Source organism: Triturus cristatus, chromosome 9, assembly GCF_964204655.1.
Source record: "Triturus cristatus chromosome 9, aTriCri1.1, whole genome shotgun sequence".
NCBI classification, from domain to species: domain Eukaryota; kingdom Metazoa; phylum Chordata; class Amphibia; order Caudata; family Salamandridae; genus Triturus; species Triturus cristatus.
In genome coordinates this window covers 926,996,489-927,009,530 of record NC_140592.1, presented here as the reverse complement: position 1 = coordinate 927,009,530, position 13,042 = coordinate 926,996,489, and the positions used below count along the sequence as shown (strand labels likewise).

The 13,042-nt window shown below is 48.3% G+C and overlaps 1 protein-coding gene across 2 annotated transcripts in view; it reads right to left on the bottom strand.

Annotated features, from left to right (window-relative positions):
* Window positions 1-13,042, bottom strand: part of PRIMA1 (proline rich membrane anchor 1) — a 789,901-nt gene that overhangs the window by 764,682 nt on the left and 12,177 nt on the right. For both annotated transcript variants that reach the window (XM_085626481.1, XM_085626480.1), the window contains exon 2: window positions 3,117-3,234. In XM_085626481.1, coding sequence (XP_085482607.1) covers window positions 3,117-3,206 — 90 coding nt within the window. In that variant the 5' untranslated portion in view covers window positions 3,207-3,234. The remainder of the gene's footprint in view (window positions 1-3,116; window positions 3,235-13,042) is intronic.

Below are 13,042 nucleotides of genomic sequence, written 5' to 3'. Positions count from 1 at the left end.
AATTCTGCCTTCGGGGTCCTTCAGGGACCCCCTGACAAAGGCTAGGGGGTCAGGAACTCCTGCCCCCTTTTCACGTTCGCCACCTTCCTTTTTCACTCTCGCACTGAAAACAAACAAAATGGCGGCCGACACTTCCTGATTTCGACCGATTCGAACGTTGACTAACATGTAACCACCAATCAGAATTACGCTCGTGCACGTTAGGGTGCTCACACGGTGCTCGCACGGTGTGCGGCTATAGATATGTATGTGCTTTTAACTGCAATTTTCTCAGCAACTACTGAACAGATTGACTCCATATATGCAAAAGGCACATCCCTGAGCTGAGGACTACCTCTCTGCCAAATTTCAAGTAATTCTGTTCAGACGTTCGGGCTGTACCTTGGAATAAAGGTCCCTATGGAAAATTGCATGGGGAAAACGCGTTTTGGGACCCCCCTTTTTTCTCAGCCCCCGCTTGACGAATCCCCCCCGAGACTTTCAGGGTAGGAGCGGAGCGCCCCACCTATTTTGAAACTTTTGCGAGGATTCGTCAACCGGTGCCAAAGTTATTCCAAATAGAATGTTGCGGATTTCCTATGGAAACACGGTCCTAACTATAACTATCTACTGGCGACCGCCAGTAGATTATATATATATATATATATATTCACTGAAAAAACCATAGGTTTCACACATGTTATAGTTAGCAGAAATTTTACTGATAAAAAACCAATGAAATTCCCCCGTTATAGTTAGTGCAGGCAACTATAACTCACGCGACCGCAATCCTCTGCTGATGCTAATACTGTATTTAGACACTTATTTGCCCATGTCTTCTTCCATACATTTTTAGCTATACATATATTACAAATATTTTTTTTTCATAAAGACACATATGTCATCAGCAGAAGATTGCGGTCGCGTGAGTTATAGTTGCCTGCACTAACTATAACGGGGGAATTTCATTGGTTTTTTATCAGTAAAATTTCCGCTAACTATAACATGTGTGAAACCTATGGTTTTTTCAGTGAATTTGCAAGGTTTTTTAAATGCTAATTCCTAACTATAACGTGTGTGAAACCTATGGTTTTTTCAGTGAATTTGTACGGTTTTTTAAATGCTAAGTTACTTTACGCCATTCGTGGCGTGCGCGCCCACTTAACGCAGTTCGTTCCGTGCGCGCACGGTGCGCTTCGCGCACCGTGCGCGCACAGTGAGCACGCGGTGCGCTTCGCGCACCGCGCGCCCACTTTACGCAGTTAGTGGCGTGCACGCACGGTGGGCACGCGGTGCGCTACGCGCACCGCGTGCCCACGTTACGCTAGATGGGCCATGTACTTACTTGTAGGTACCAAAAAACAAACAATAAACACAAGGGCTCTTTTTAGAGCCACCTTATATCTAAACACTTAAATGCGAGTTTTTTTAAAATTTGTTTTATTACGTTTTTTTTCGGGTGCGCGCTGGGTGCGCGCACTCGGCGATATTTTTTAACAAAATATTAATCTTTTTTTTTGCCCTACAAGGTCCTACTTTGACCCCCTTACAATGCCTACTGGGTCTATTTCTACCCACTCTGCCCCCTTTTCAAGTTCTCCCCCTTTGTTTATCACCCCCTCTTTATGCGATAGACAAAATGGCGGCCGCCGCTTCCTGATTTCCACCGATTCGAATGTTTACTAAGATCTAACAACCAATCAGAATTGCGCTCGCGCACGGCGAGGTGCGCGCACCCAGAGCGCGCTTAGATATATATATATTGATTTAAAGGCTATTTTCTCATAATCTACTGAACAGATTTACACCAAACCTACAAAAGGCACTTCCTTGACCTGGGGACTACCTCTCTGCCAAATTTCTAGTAATTCTGTTCAGCCGTTCGGACTGTAGCCCTGTCTAAAGGTCCTATGGAAAAATGCATGGGGAAAACGCGTTTTGGGACCCCCCTTTTTTCTCAGCCCCCGCTTGACGAATCCCCCCGAGACTTTCAGGGTAGGAGCGGAGCGTAGCGCCCCACCTATTTTGAAAAATTCACGAGGATTCGTCGACCGGCGCCAAAGTTATTCAAAATAGAATGTTGAGGTTTTCCTATGGAAACGTGGTCCTAACTATAACTACCTACTGGCGACCGCCAGTAGGTAATATATATACACACATATACACACACACACACACACACACTGATGCTGCACTGGTGATTTTGCTAAACTATATTTGTAAATTTAATAACAATACGTTTTTTGCATTGCACTCGCCACTTCGGTTTTCAAAGCTGGAATTTCTGGGTTTTATAGTGGTCTATCCATTTTGTGAAACTTGGAAATATGAAGGACTGAACTAACCCACCAGCATACGAACCCGTCACATGCAGTTAACACACAGACATATGCAGCATGTGCATTAACCCACTGAGCAATTATACTTCTTATTGGTACAATGCATTCACAATTATTTAGCAATGTTGGTCGTAGAACAAATCAAAATTCAGGAAAATGAAATAATAACCTATATGCCTCTTATTAAACTTCGGAGTAGAAAGACATATCAACCCAGTAGCCAAACGTGAAAGTGTTGCTTAGAACGCCTGTTTGTGTCAGAAACACAATGTACAACAGAAAACATTTCAACCGCAACTATCTCACAGGTGCTGGAACAAACTCCCTACTACAAGTGCAAAAACACAGAACTTATATATTCATCTGCGTGTTTTGCTTAGCGGCGCTTCAAGGCACTTTGCAGCGCGGGTATTGCTGAAACTAAAAGCTTTTGAATGACCGAGGTCAGAAGGCGAGTGGGAGGTGGGTCGTGAGCCTGACAGTGAAACCATCGAACGGTGGAGAAGCATCTAAGAGGAGGGCACAAGCAGACCAGTTGCACTGTACTTGTGGTAGCGCTAAGGAGCTAGAAGCACTAAGCTGTCCTGCTCAAACAGAACCTAATTGAGCTGGTATCTCTGACTCACGTGGTTAGTGCTACTCGGACTATCCTGTCAACACGGATAACCCGTTCCTCTGCACAACATGCAGTACAATTATTACAGCTGTCACTGTGTTCATACATGTAAAACAGTCATTTTTGACACACATATTCAAAAGTAAAAATGTGACGAAAAATGGCGCACAGTATGGGCTTACCTGAATGAATGCCCACAGAGGGAGAAGGGTCCAGTGAAGCAGAAGGGAAGGCCAGGGGGAGTGGGGGAGTAGCAGGTCTCTGATCAGCATCACTACAGGAGTCTTCCAACCTGTTCAACTAGACATGAACAAATGCCTTAGGCTTCACATGAAAGAGACAGGTGCATCATAAATACAACAAATGGATCATCTATGACAAATGTGCAATCACGCATAGGAGCACAATAGGCACCCAATAGATGGGAGACAACATGAGTGATACATTTACCTCTGCAGACCAGACTCAGGGACTGCAAGTGACCACAGGACAGATTGATTGCAAAAAGGTCATACATTGTGCACCGACAATCTTGACCAGTCTTTCATTTTGTGATGTTGCCTATGTATTTATAGGTAGTGGCACAATATATTCAGTTGCTGAAGGTCACAAAATGGCCTGCTTAATAAATATTAAATAGGCAGGTCGTTATTTGTGCCTCACTGAGATTGGCTACAAATATATATATATATATATTAGCCTGCAATGAATGTTCTCATGCTAATGGCCATACACACTTGGGAATGAAGCCATGTTGAAACTCCACGACGCAACTGGCTTTCCTTAGAGCCACCACAGCCCTTATAAACTTCGCTAAAAGATTGGGTAAAAGACCACCGGTGGAACTTATAAAATTATATAAGGCCAAGTGTGTCTCATTAGCCACCTATGGAGCAGGGCTCTGGGGGCTAGCAGATGTGAACACAATTCAGCATGTTGAGAACTAATTTCTCAAATATCTTCTATCAGTCCCAAGTGGTACTTCTTCTACCGTATGTCACGCAGAACAGGGGCTCACCTTTATCTCTGATTTAATTAAGCTAGAGCCTATCCTTTTATGGCATAGGCTCTGGATTAAGGAAGAGGCAAATTTGAATCGGGAGATTATTATAGATATTTGTAAACTGGATGGGTTTTTGAACATCCCCTGGATTGCGTACGTACGTAACTTCTTAAATGACTTCGGTCATTTGGAGAATTTTAATAATCCAAGTTCACTTGGGACTATTTCAAGGAAGGACTTGAGAAGAGAAGGGCTACTGCTTTTGGAAAGCCACAGAATGACAAATGATTCATTAAAATCGACTGTCCTCCAAAATCAGATGATTTTAACCACATTTAAAAATCAACCCTATCTAACCTTTGTACCTGGTGTATACAATAGATTCATATTAACAAGATTTAGACTGGGGGTTTTTCACAGATTAGTGTCATTACCAAAGATGAATGATTGGTCGAGAAACCTTCAGCCTTGCCTATGTGATAATAGTTCCTCCCAATCAACGATTCATGTTCTATTATTCTGTAAACTGTATACCTACTTAAGAAAACTGCACATAGTGCCCGTTTTAAATATGTTTGGTCTCCGCCAATGTCGACCAGCCTTTCAGGCTCTGCAATATCTTGACAATGAGCATAGTGTTTTTAGAATCGTGATCTTTTTAAAACAAGTTTTTATCTACCGGAAGCTTATGCATGATTAATTGATTTTTAACCTCATATTTATGTTCCTCTATATGTACTGAAGACTGTGTTATAATAATTATGACATTTCTATTGTTTTAACTAATTAATTCTCACCTACTGTCCTTTTATGATTGAACAACATATCAATCGAATAAAGCTTCTGTGACTGACTCAATTCCACGACTCATTCCTTTAGTTTCAAGCAGTTTATTTTGGGTGATAAAATATATTTTGTATTCTTCATGGCCAAAACGATTTCAAGATGTAATTGTAAATGTGATTGATGTTATAGCTGTACATGAGTTGCTAGGGTATTGCAAATACTTTTTAAGTGCACAAGTAAATGCTATTAACTAAATATATTAAATAAAATAGTAGAACCCCAAACCAAGCACTCAAGGGTCATTTAAAGTTTGACAAGAGTAAAGCCATAAATCGTCGTTCTCACCTGCAAACCTCACGGTTCTCTCACCCCATTTAGAGGCGGAGTAACAACAAGTTTTCTGAAGACGGAGCATCAGATATCGTCACAGGCGGAAACCCTTGAACAAGAGGGCAGTCTTCCGCTGGGTTGGCGAGCACAGTGACTGTCACTGATTTTCCCTTTCAGGAACCACATGGTGGCCCTGGGAACGAAAATGTTCAAATGTCCTTCACTCAGAGAAAAGAACCAAAAAACTTCCTGCACATCAGATACATTTGTTTTTGTATCAATATCCCTCTTGAATAAACAGCTTAGTCACCAAAGCTTGTCTTGCAGTTAATATAAAGCGTGTTCTATAGTGTGAATGACCAATCTATCAACGGGGTTGGGGTATTTTAAGATATGTGAACAAAAGCGACTGTATAGCGTTGATTTTTTTCTTTTCCCCCCCAATAAACAGATGCAAAGTATAGCACTGCAAGTGAGCTAAACATTTCAATGTATAACTTGATGTGAAATCCTAAACGGAAAGACTGTAGCGTTTGGTATGCGCTCATTTGCACATTTGCGCGCTCGCGCTAAAGAACTACAGGAGCCGGTAATTTACTCTTTACACGCGGCTCCCGACTAACTCGCCGAGGCCACGCCTCTATTTATATTCACCAGCGTCTGACGTCACGCGTCAGCGCTAGCGCACCCCGGCAGCGCGGAAGGCTAGAACGCCTCGCGCGCGCCGGACATTACACTCCTTCCAACCTTTATCAAAAACAACAACCAATAAACACAAAATGCAAATGAACAATGGATCTGTTACCAGTCTGCCAGTCCTTGCAGGTTACACCAGATAGTCCGCCAACTGGGACGATGGTGCGGGGTTCTTCCGCAGACCGTAGTGGGACTGGCCGCCTCTGGATCGGGCCACCTCGGGGGTCCTGCACTTTGGGGTGTTATGCTCCTCCCGGGACGGGGAGCAGCCGGGCAGGTTACCCCCGGGGGTGGCTGGTAAGGACTGGGAGTCACAATCTTCACCCGGACCTTCCTCCCCCTCCTGGTCTCCGCTCAGTTGGTAGGGGCTCTGTCCCTCTGGCTCGGCCCCGGGACGTGAAGGTGTCCCAGGATGGACTTTCTTGAAAAAGGACACATCTCGGGTAACAGTTTCAGCTCCTCTTTGGGCGGTCACCATCGTGCCTGTCCGGCGGGTGACGATCCATGGTCGTGGTTCGAAAGGGAGTCTGAATTTGCTTCCTGGGTACCGGTCCTTCACATACACCTGATCTTGCCATTGGATCGTGGACTCCTTAGCTCCCCTCCGTCGGCTGGCTTGATCATTCGAGCGCGTGCGGTTGGCCAGAGTCTTCTCATTGCTAGCTTGTACCGGAACCCATGTCGGGTGGTGGGGAATCGTGTCACTCACTACTCTTCCCATGGTGGCTGTTCTCGGCGCTGCCTCCGTTGTCACATGGAGGGTCATCCGGTATTCCCTCAGGAAACTGTAGATCGCCCTTTCCAATGGAGACCCGTCTGCCATGGCTATGCGTATGGTCTTATTGAGTGTCCGCATAAATCTCTCCACCTCTCCATTGGCTTGGGGCCAGCATGGTGTCACCTTGCGATGGTGGATCCCCCAACTCTTGAGGTACTCTGCAAACTCCTGCCCTTGGAAGGGGGGTCCATTGTCGGTCTTGACCACTTCAAATATGCCGTGAGTGGCGATGGTTTTCTCGAATTTCGCTATCACCTCATTGGCTGTCTGGCTCCCCACTATTTCGACCTCTGGATATTTGGTAAAATCATCGATGATGACTAGTGCATAACGTCCATGTGGGAGGTGTCCGAAGTCGGCACTAACGCACTCCCACGGCCTCTGGGGGTTTGCTTCGGTTACCACTGGGTGAGGGCGGTCCGGCTGTCCTGCCGCTTGGCACCAAGTGCAGGTTCTCACCGTCTGCTCTACCATAGCGTCCATGCCAGGGAACCATACCTTGGCTCTGAGCATGCCCTTAGTTTTCACCATTCCTTGATGTCCCCTGTGGGCTAAGTCTACTGCCTGCTGGGCAAGGCTGGCCGGCATGACCAGTCTAGGGCCTCGTAGAAGACATTCTTGGCCGTCGACGGACAGTTCACCCTTTATTATCAGGATGGATTCCAGTGTCAGTTTGGCTTGGGGTGTCCTCCGACTTAGCGATTCTTGGATTGCTTTCCAATCCCCTGACCTGACGGCCTCCGTCGCTGCTCTCAAGCATTCGTCACCACTCGACGCTTCAATGATTGCAGCTAGGCTCATCGGAAGGGGCCGTGACCACTCCGTCACGAGCCGGACATATTCCTCTGTGTCCTCTGCCTCTTCCCTTTCTTCCATGGTGGCTTTCCGCGGGTGCCTTGACAGATAGTCCGCCGGGTTCGTGGCTCCCGGTTTGTACTCCACCCGGTAGTCATACCCTTGTAATTGGAGTATCCACTTTTCGATCCGGGGTGGTGGTTTCGATGCTGACCCTTGGAAGAGAGTTATGAGGGGCTTATGATCAGTCACCACCGTGAAGTCGTGGCCATACACGTATACGTGAAAGTGTCTGCAGGCCCAGTGAATGGCAATGGCTTCTCGCTCGATTTGCGAGTAGCGCTGTTCTGTCTCGGTCAGGGACCGGCTCGCGTGGGCGATGGGGGCCCACTCTCCTTTGCTCTGAAGTTGAGCTAACACCGCTCCCAGAGCAAAAGGGCTTGCGTCCACCGCCACGTTGGTGGGCTTCGCAGGGTCGAAGTACGATAAGGTGGTGTCCGCCAAAAGGGCTGCTTTCGTTGCTTGGAACGCTTGTTCTTGTTCCGGGCCCCACTGCCATGTGGTCGATGACTTGGTCAACTCCCTGAGAGGTTTGGTGAGGTTGGAGAGGTTGGAGAGGTCAGGGATGAAGCGGCCGCAGAAATTGACCATGCCCAGGAAGCTCCTGGCTTCCGAGATGTTCGTTGGGGCTGGGGCTTCCTGTTCGTCCTTCACCTTGTCCGGGTCTGGGGCCACTCCTTGATCCGAGTAGGTATACCCGAAGAAACTAATCTTGTTCTGCAGGAATTGGCACTTCTCCCGGTGCAGGGTCAGGCCTGACTCCTGGATCCTTTTGAGGACTCCCCTCAACCTCTGGTGGTGTTCCTCTATGGTTGACGCATAGATCAGCAGGTCGTCGCTCACATTTAGCACTTCAGGGAGCCCGCTGAGGACTTCTCTAATGGTATTTTGGAATACCTCGGCGGCACTCGAGATGCCGAAGTTGAGACGCCGATACCGTCTGAGGCCCACGTGGGTGGAGAAGGTGGTTATGTACCTAGAGTCCGTATGGAGTGGCAGGTGGTGGTAGCCTGATCGTAGGTCCATTTTCGAAAACCACCTGGCCCCGTTCAGCTCCCCCAAGATGTCATCAATGGTGGGCGTCAGGTGTTGTTCCCTTTTTACTGCGGCGTTGGGGAGGCGCATATCCACACAGATGCGGACTTGTCCTGGCTGTTTCGCCTTCCTGGCGATGACGATCGGGGATACCCATGGGGTTGGCCCGCTGACCTTCTCTATGATGCCTTGTTTCTCCAGAGCCTCCAGCTCCTCCTCGACCTTTTGCCTTAGGTGGAACGCGATTCGCCTGTGCCTCAGCGCCACTGGTTGGACAGACGGATCGATATGTAAGGACACTTCCTTCCCTTTCAGGCACCCGATTCCTTTGAAGACTTCTCCGAACTCTTCCATGATGGTATCCAGCTCCTCCTCTAGGACCGCCATGGCAGACGATATTAGTCTCAGTTCTTCGGCCGATTGCCCGCTCAGCAGCATTCCACTGCCCTCTTCCGTGACATAGACGGTGGTGCTTATTTTCCTCTCCCCATGTTGCAGTTCCGTCTTGAAACACCCGATGAGAGGGATGGGCGTCTTCTGGCCATACGCAAATACTCGTATCTTTGCATCTCGCAGCGGAGGTTTGGTGCGTAGTTGGTGATAGACGTTGGCGGCCATCAGCTCAATGGACGCCCCTGTATCAATGGTCGCTTTTACCTCCTGTTGCTGGACCAAGATGCGACATTTTGGAAGTCTGCGCTTCTTCTTTTGTGGCTGGTTGATCGCGAACACATAGTGGACTGGGTACTCCTCGGTGTCATCGTCCATGTCTTCGCTATCCGCCCCCTCCTGCACTGCATGGGCCGCCTCTTTCTTGACTCTGGTGGACCTGCACACCGCTGCGAAGTGGTTCATCCACCCGCAGGCACTGCACTTTTTCCCTCTGGCCGGGCAGTCTTGCATGCAGTGGGGCTGGCCTCCGCAGTATCCGCATTCTTTCTTCTTTGTCTCCAGTTGTCTTTTCCCTCCGGCCGGTCTCACCTTGGGCCGTACTAGATTCACCGCTTCCGCCACCTGCACTTGTTCAGTCTTCACGGGGCGATGCAGGGAAGCTTCCATGTGCGAGGCCCTCGCCTGCGAGAGCTCCTTTGACCGTCCTAGAGTAAGGATGTCCGCTAGGGGCTTTCCTTCTTCCTGGAGGACCGTGACCCGGAGCTTGGACGAGTAGAACCCTTGTATGATCTACCCTCGGATCTCCTCCTGCTCATCCCGGAATACACACGTGCTGGCTAACTCCTTCAGTCTGCCGTGGAACGCATCTAGGGACTCTTCTGCCTCCTGCTTGGCTTGACGAAAGATAAATCTTTCATAGTTTCTATTCGCCATAGGTTCGAAATGGGCGTTTAGAGCGTTCAGCAGCGTGAGGTAAGTCTTCGGCGTTGCCTCCACGAGGGTCTTGTAGATGCGGTGGATATGTTTGCCTCCCAGGTGAAGTAGCAATGCTCTGCGTCTTACCCTCGAGATGCCTGCCCCCTCAAAATATATTTGTAGGCGGTCTGTCCAATCCCTCAAGCGCGGGGCAAGGGACGACGGGGCACCGTCAACGACAAACGGCTCAATGGCGGGAATCGACGCCATCTTGGCACGTGCGCAGCGTGCGGTGGAGGCCGGCTGCTTCTCCCCCTTGTCGAAAGCGAGTGGTGGGCACCCCCTGGTGGGCGTCGAGTGTGGTCCCCCTCCGTGCCTCTACACCAGTGAGTGGGCACACGTACCTCCAGGAGCCAGCATCAGGGTACTCGGGGTCTTGGACGCTCCCACCGGGCCTGGGCCTGCTCTGGGGTACAGGGCGGCCGTCGTCTGGTTCCTCGTGGCATCGGCACTGCCACCACACGGGCGTGACGTGCGCATCTCAGGCTACAATGATGGGGCTCTCAGGCTCCCCCTGTGTATCCCACAGGACCTACCAGCTGGCTCAGCAGGGCCCTCTCTGGGAAGGGACACCACTCTCAGGCCCAGGAGACATGGGGCCACATACAGCAGATGCAGGGTTCAAAACACCCCTCGTCGCCAGTGTAGCGTTTGGTATGCGCTCATTTGCATATTTGCGCGCTCGCGCTAAAGAACTACAGGAGACGGTAATTTACTCTTTACACGAGGCTCCCGACTAACTCGCCGAGGCCACGCCTCTTTATTTATATTCGCCAGCGTCTGACGTCACGCGTCAGCGCTAGCGCACCCCGGCAGCGCAGAAGGCTAGAACGCCTTGCGCGCGCCGGACATTACAAAGACCACAAAATATGCCTTTTTGTTGCTTTTCTGAAAAAGTATTATCTAAACTTGGAGACATAGCATCTATGGGACTTTTGTCGGTTGATGGGGTTAGGTGTGGTTGAGCCTGATGTTGTTTATTGATACATTTTATTGTCTGACAGTAGAATACTTAACATTTTAAAAATTACAATGATTACCAATGCACCCAAGTAAAATACAAATTTGCAAAGCATAGTGCCAAAGTGCTGATGTTTTTTAAATAAACTTTTGTAATAGCTGAGGAATTCTCACGTTTCCTCCTCGCAAGAGGCTTGCTTCCCCCAGGACAACAGCTTCGCCCACAAGCATACAAGTCACTTGCTTGAGTTTTGCTAATGGATTAACCTGCTTATCCAATGCATTCGATATGTACTCCACACCGGTGAAATTAAACTAGACACTACTGTGAATGTGTGCATCATTTACGATTGTGTATTCTGTCCATATGCCTGACAAGAGGATTTATTTTGAACGCACTTGGCAGAGTTAAACATAAAGGAAATGGCAAAACCAAGAATTTACACCTCTATTTATATGCTCAGCTGGGCAATGTAACAGACGATAACAAGTTGAAAGAAATTACTACACACGTTTGTAATTTACAGGGAAAAACCATAACCTCTCCCAAGGCATGTGGCATTATGACTTTCTGCACAACTGAACTGCACACATTTCAAAACGCTTTTTTTGCGCTTGGAATTCAATGTACTTTCCACACTGAAGAGTGACCTTCCCTCCTTTCCTTCTGACTCCACCGTGAAATAAATACCCTACCCAGCTACATAGACCATGTACTTTCTTAGGGGCTTGTCACTCATCATTCTGCTCCTTTTTTCAATTTATTCTGCACAAGCTTAATTTTAATTACCATCTTGTATTTTTTTTTTTATTTAGCTTCACACCAAACTGCTGCCATTTCTAGGCAGTGTGAATAACAAATGTTACCTTTCACCAATCTCATGGTACTCGATTTACCTACCTTGGAAGGATGGAAGGCTGAATCTGCCTTGCCTGTGACTGTCACTGCATATTTCAGCTTTGAGCGTTGAACTACCTAAGCCATCTTGCCAACTGTATTTTAAAGCTTTGTTAAAGTGTTGCCTACCGCCTTTAGCAACTTTAACCATTTCCAAGTCATTTTTAAATGCACATGAAATCTTTATACGCAAGGCATTTTATTGACTGTCCGGTGGCGACTCAGGGCCTGATTAGTAGTTTGCTGGTGCAAAAAACCTTCGGACCGGCCACCCGCCAGATTACGAGTGATTCTCGGGTCGGACAGGCTTCCTTTTACGTTCCCAACACGGTGTCCTGAAAATAGGCACCCGCATTGGGAATGCCAAAAACAGTTCCTGCACAACATGGACTGAAAAGTCCATGCCATGTAGGAACTGGGGTGCATGCACACAGGGGGGTAGGCACATGCCATGCCCACCCGCATGCACCCTATGGCGCAGATGCACAAGGGGGCCCTGTAGGGCTCACTTTAATTCCTCTACATCATGGTTTTCATGAAATAGAAACCGTCATGAAAACCGTGGCAGAGAGGAAACTTGTAATATGCTTGGCAGGATTGCAGCGGTTCCGCCAAGCATATTGTGGCCTCCTGACTGCTGCAACACCGCCATGGATTGGTTATTTCGTGGCGGCTGCGGCGGGGCAATGGCGGTCTGACTGGCCTAATTGTAATAGGGCAGTCGGAGGACCGCCATCGATGCGCCCTCATGAGTCTAGCGGTCCATGGGAAGTCAGACTTATAATTAGGCCTTTAATGTGGCCCTTTTTGAAATTCCTCAAAAGAGTGTTACTTGGTAATTCACGATATGCACTAAAAGAAATACATGTCCTATCTTGTCACCTGTTGCGACATTGGCAATGGCCAAATCAAATCCAATGAATTAGTAAGGCCTATATTTTAAGTGCTGTCCCAATTTGTCTTTCTGTTAAATTAGATTCTGCCCAGTTAATTTAAATAACTTCATGTGCACTGCGACCCTTGACCCTGCTTGCAGGTTAGGCCACTCCCCACGCCGCACAGCTCCGCCTGTGTGTCCCTGCCTTTGTGCCCACTGCTGCCGCTCCGTGAGTTTGCCGCTCCTCCCTTCCATGCGTGTATTTTTTGCCTTTTACTATATTCATTGTGCTGACTTTTGTTGATCGTTTTTGTGCCGCTTTGATCACTTTGTTGCCCCTTGTTAACTGTTTTGTGCCCCTTTTCCCAGTTCCCTCTGTATCCCCATCTCTTCCCACCGCTGCCTCCCTGCGGCCCCACCCCCTCGCTCACCCATTCGCAGCCCCGCTCCCACCTCCTCCTCCCTCCCACCTCCCCTTATATGGCAGCCGCTGGCACGCCGAAGGTGCGCCGAAGGTGCGCC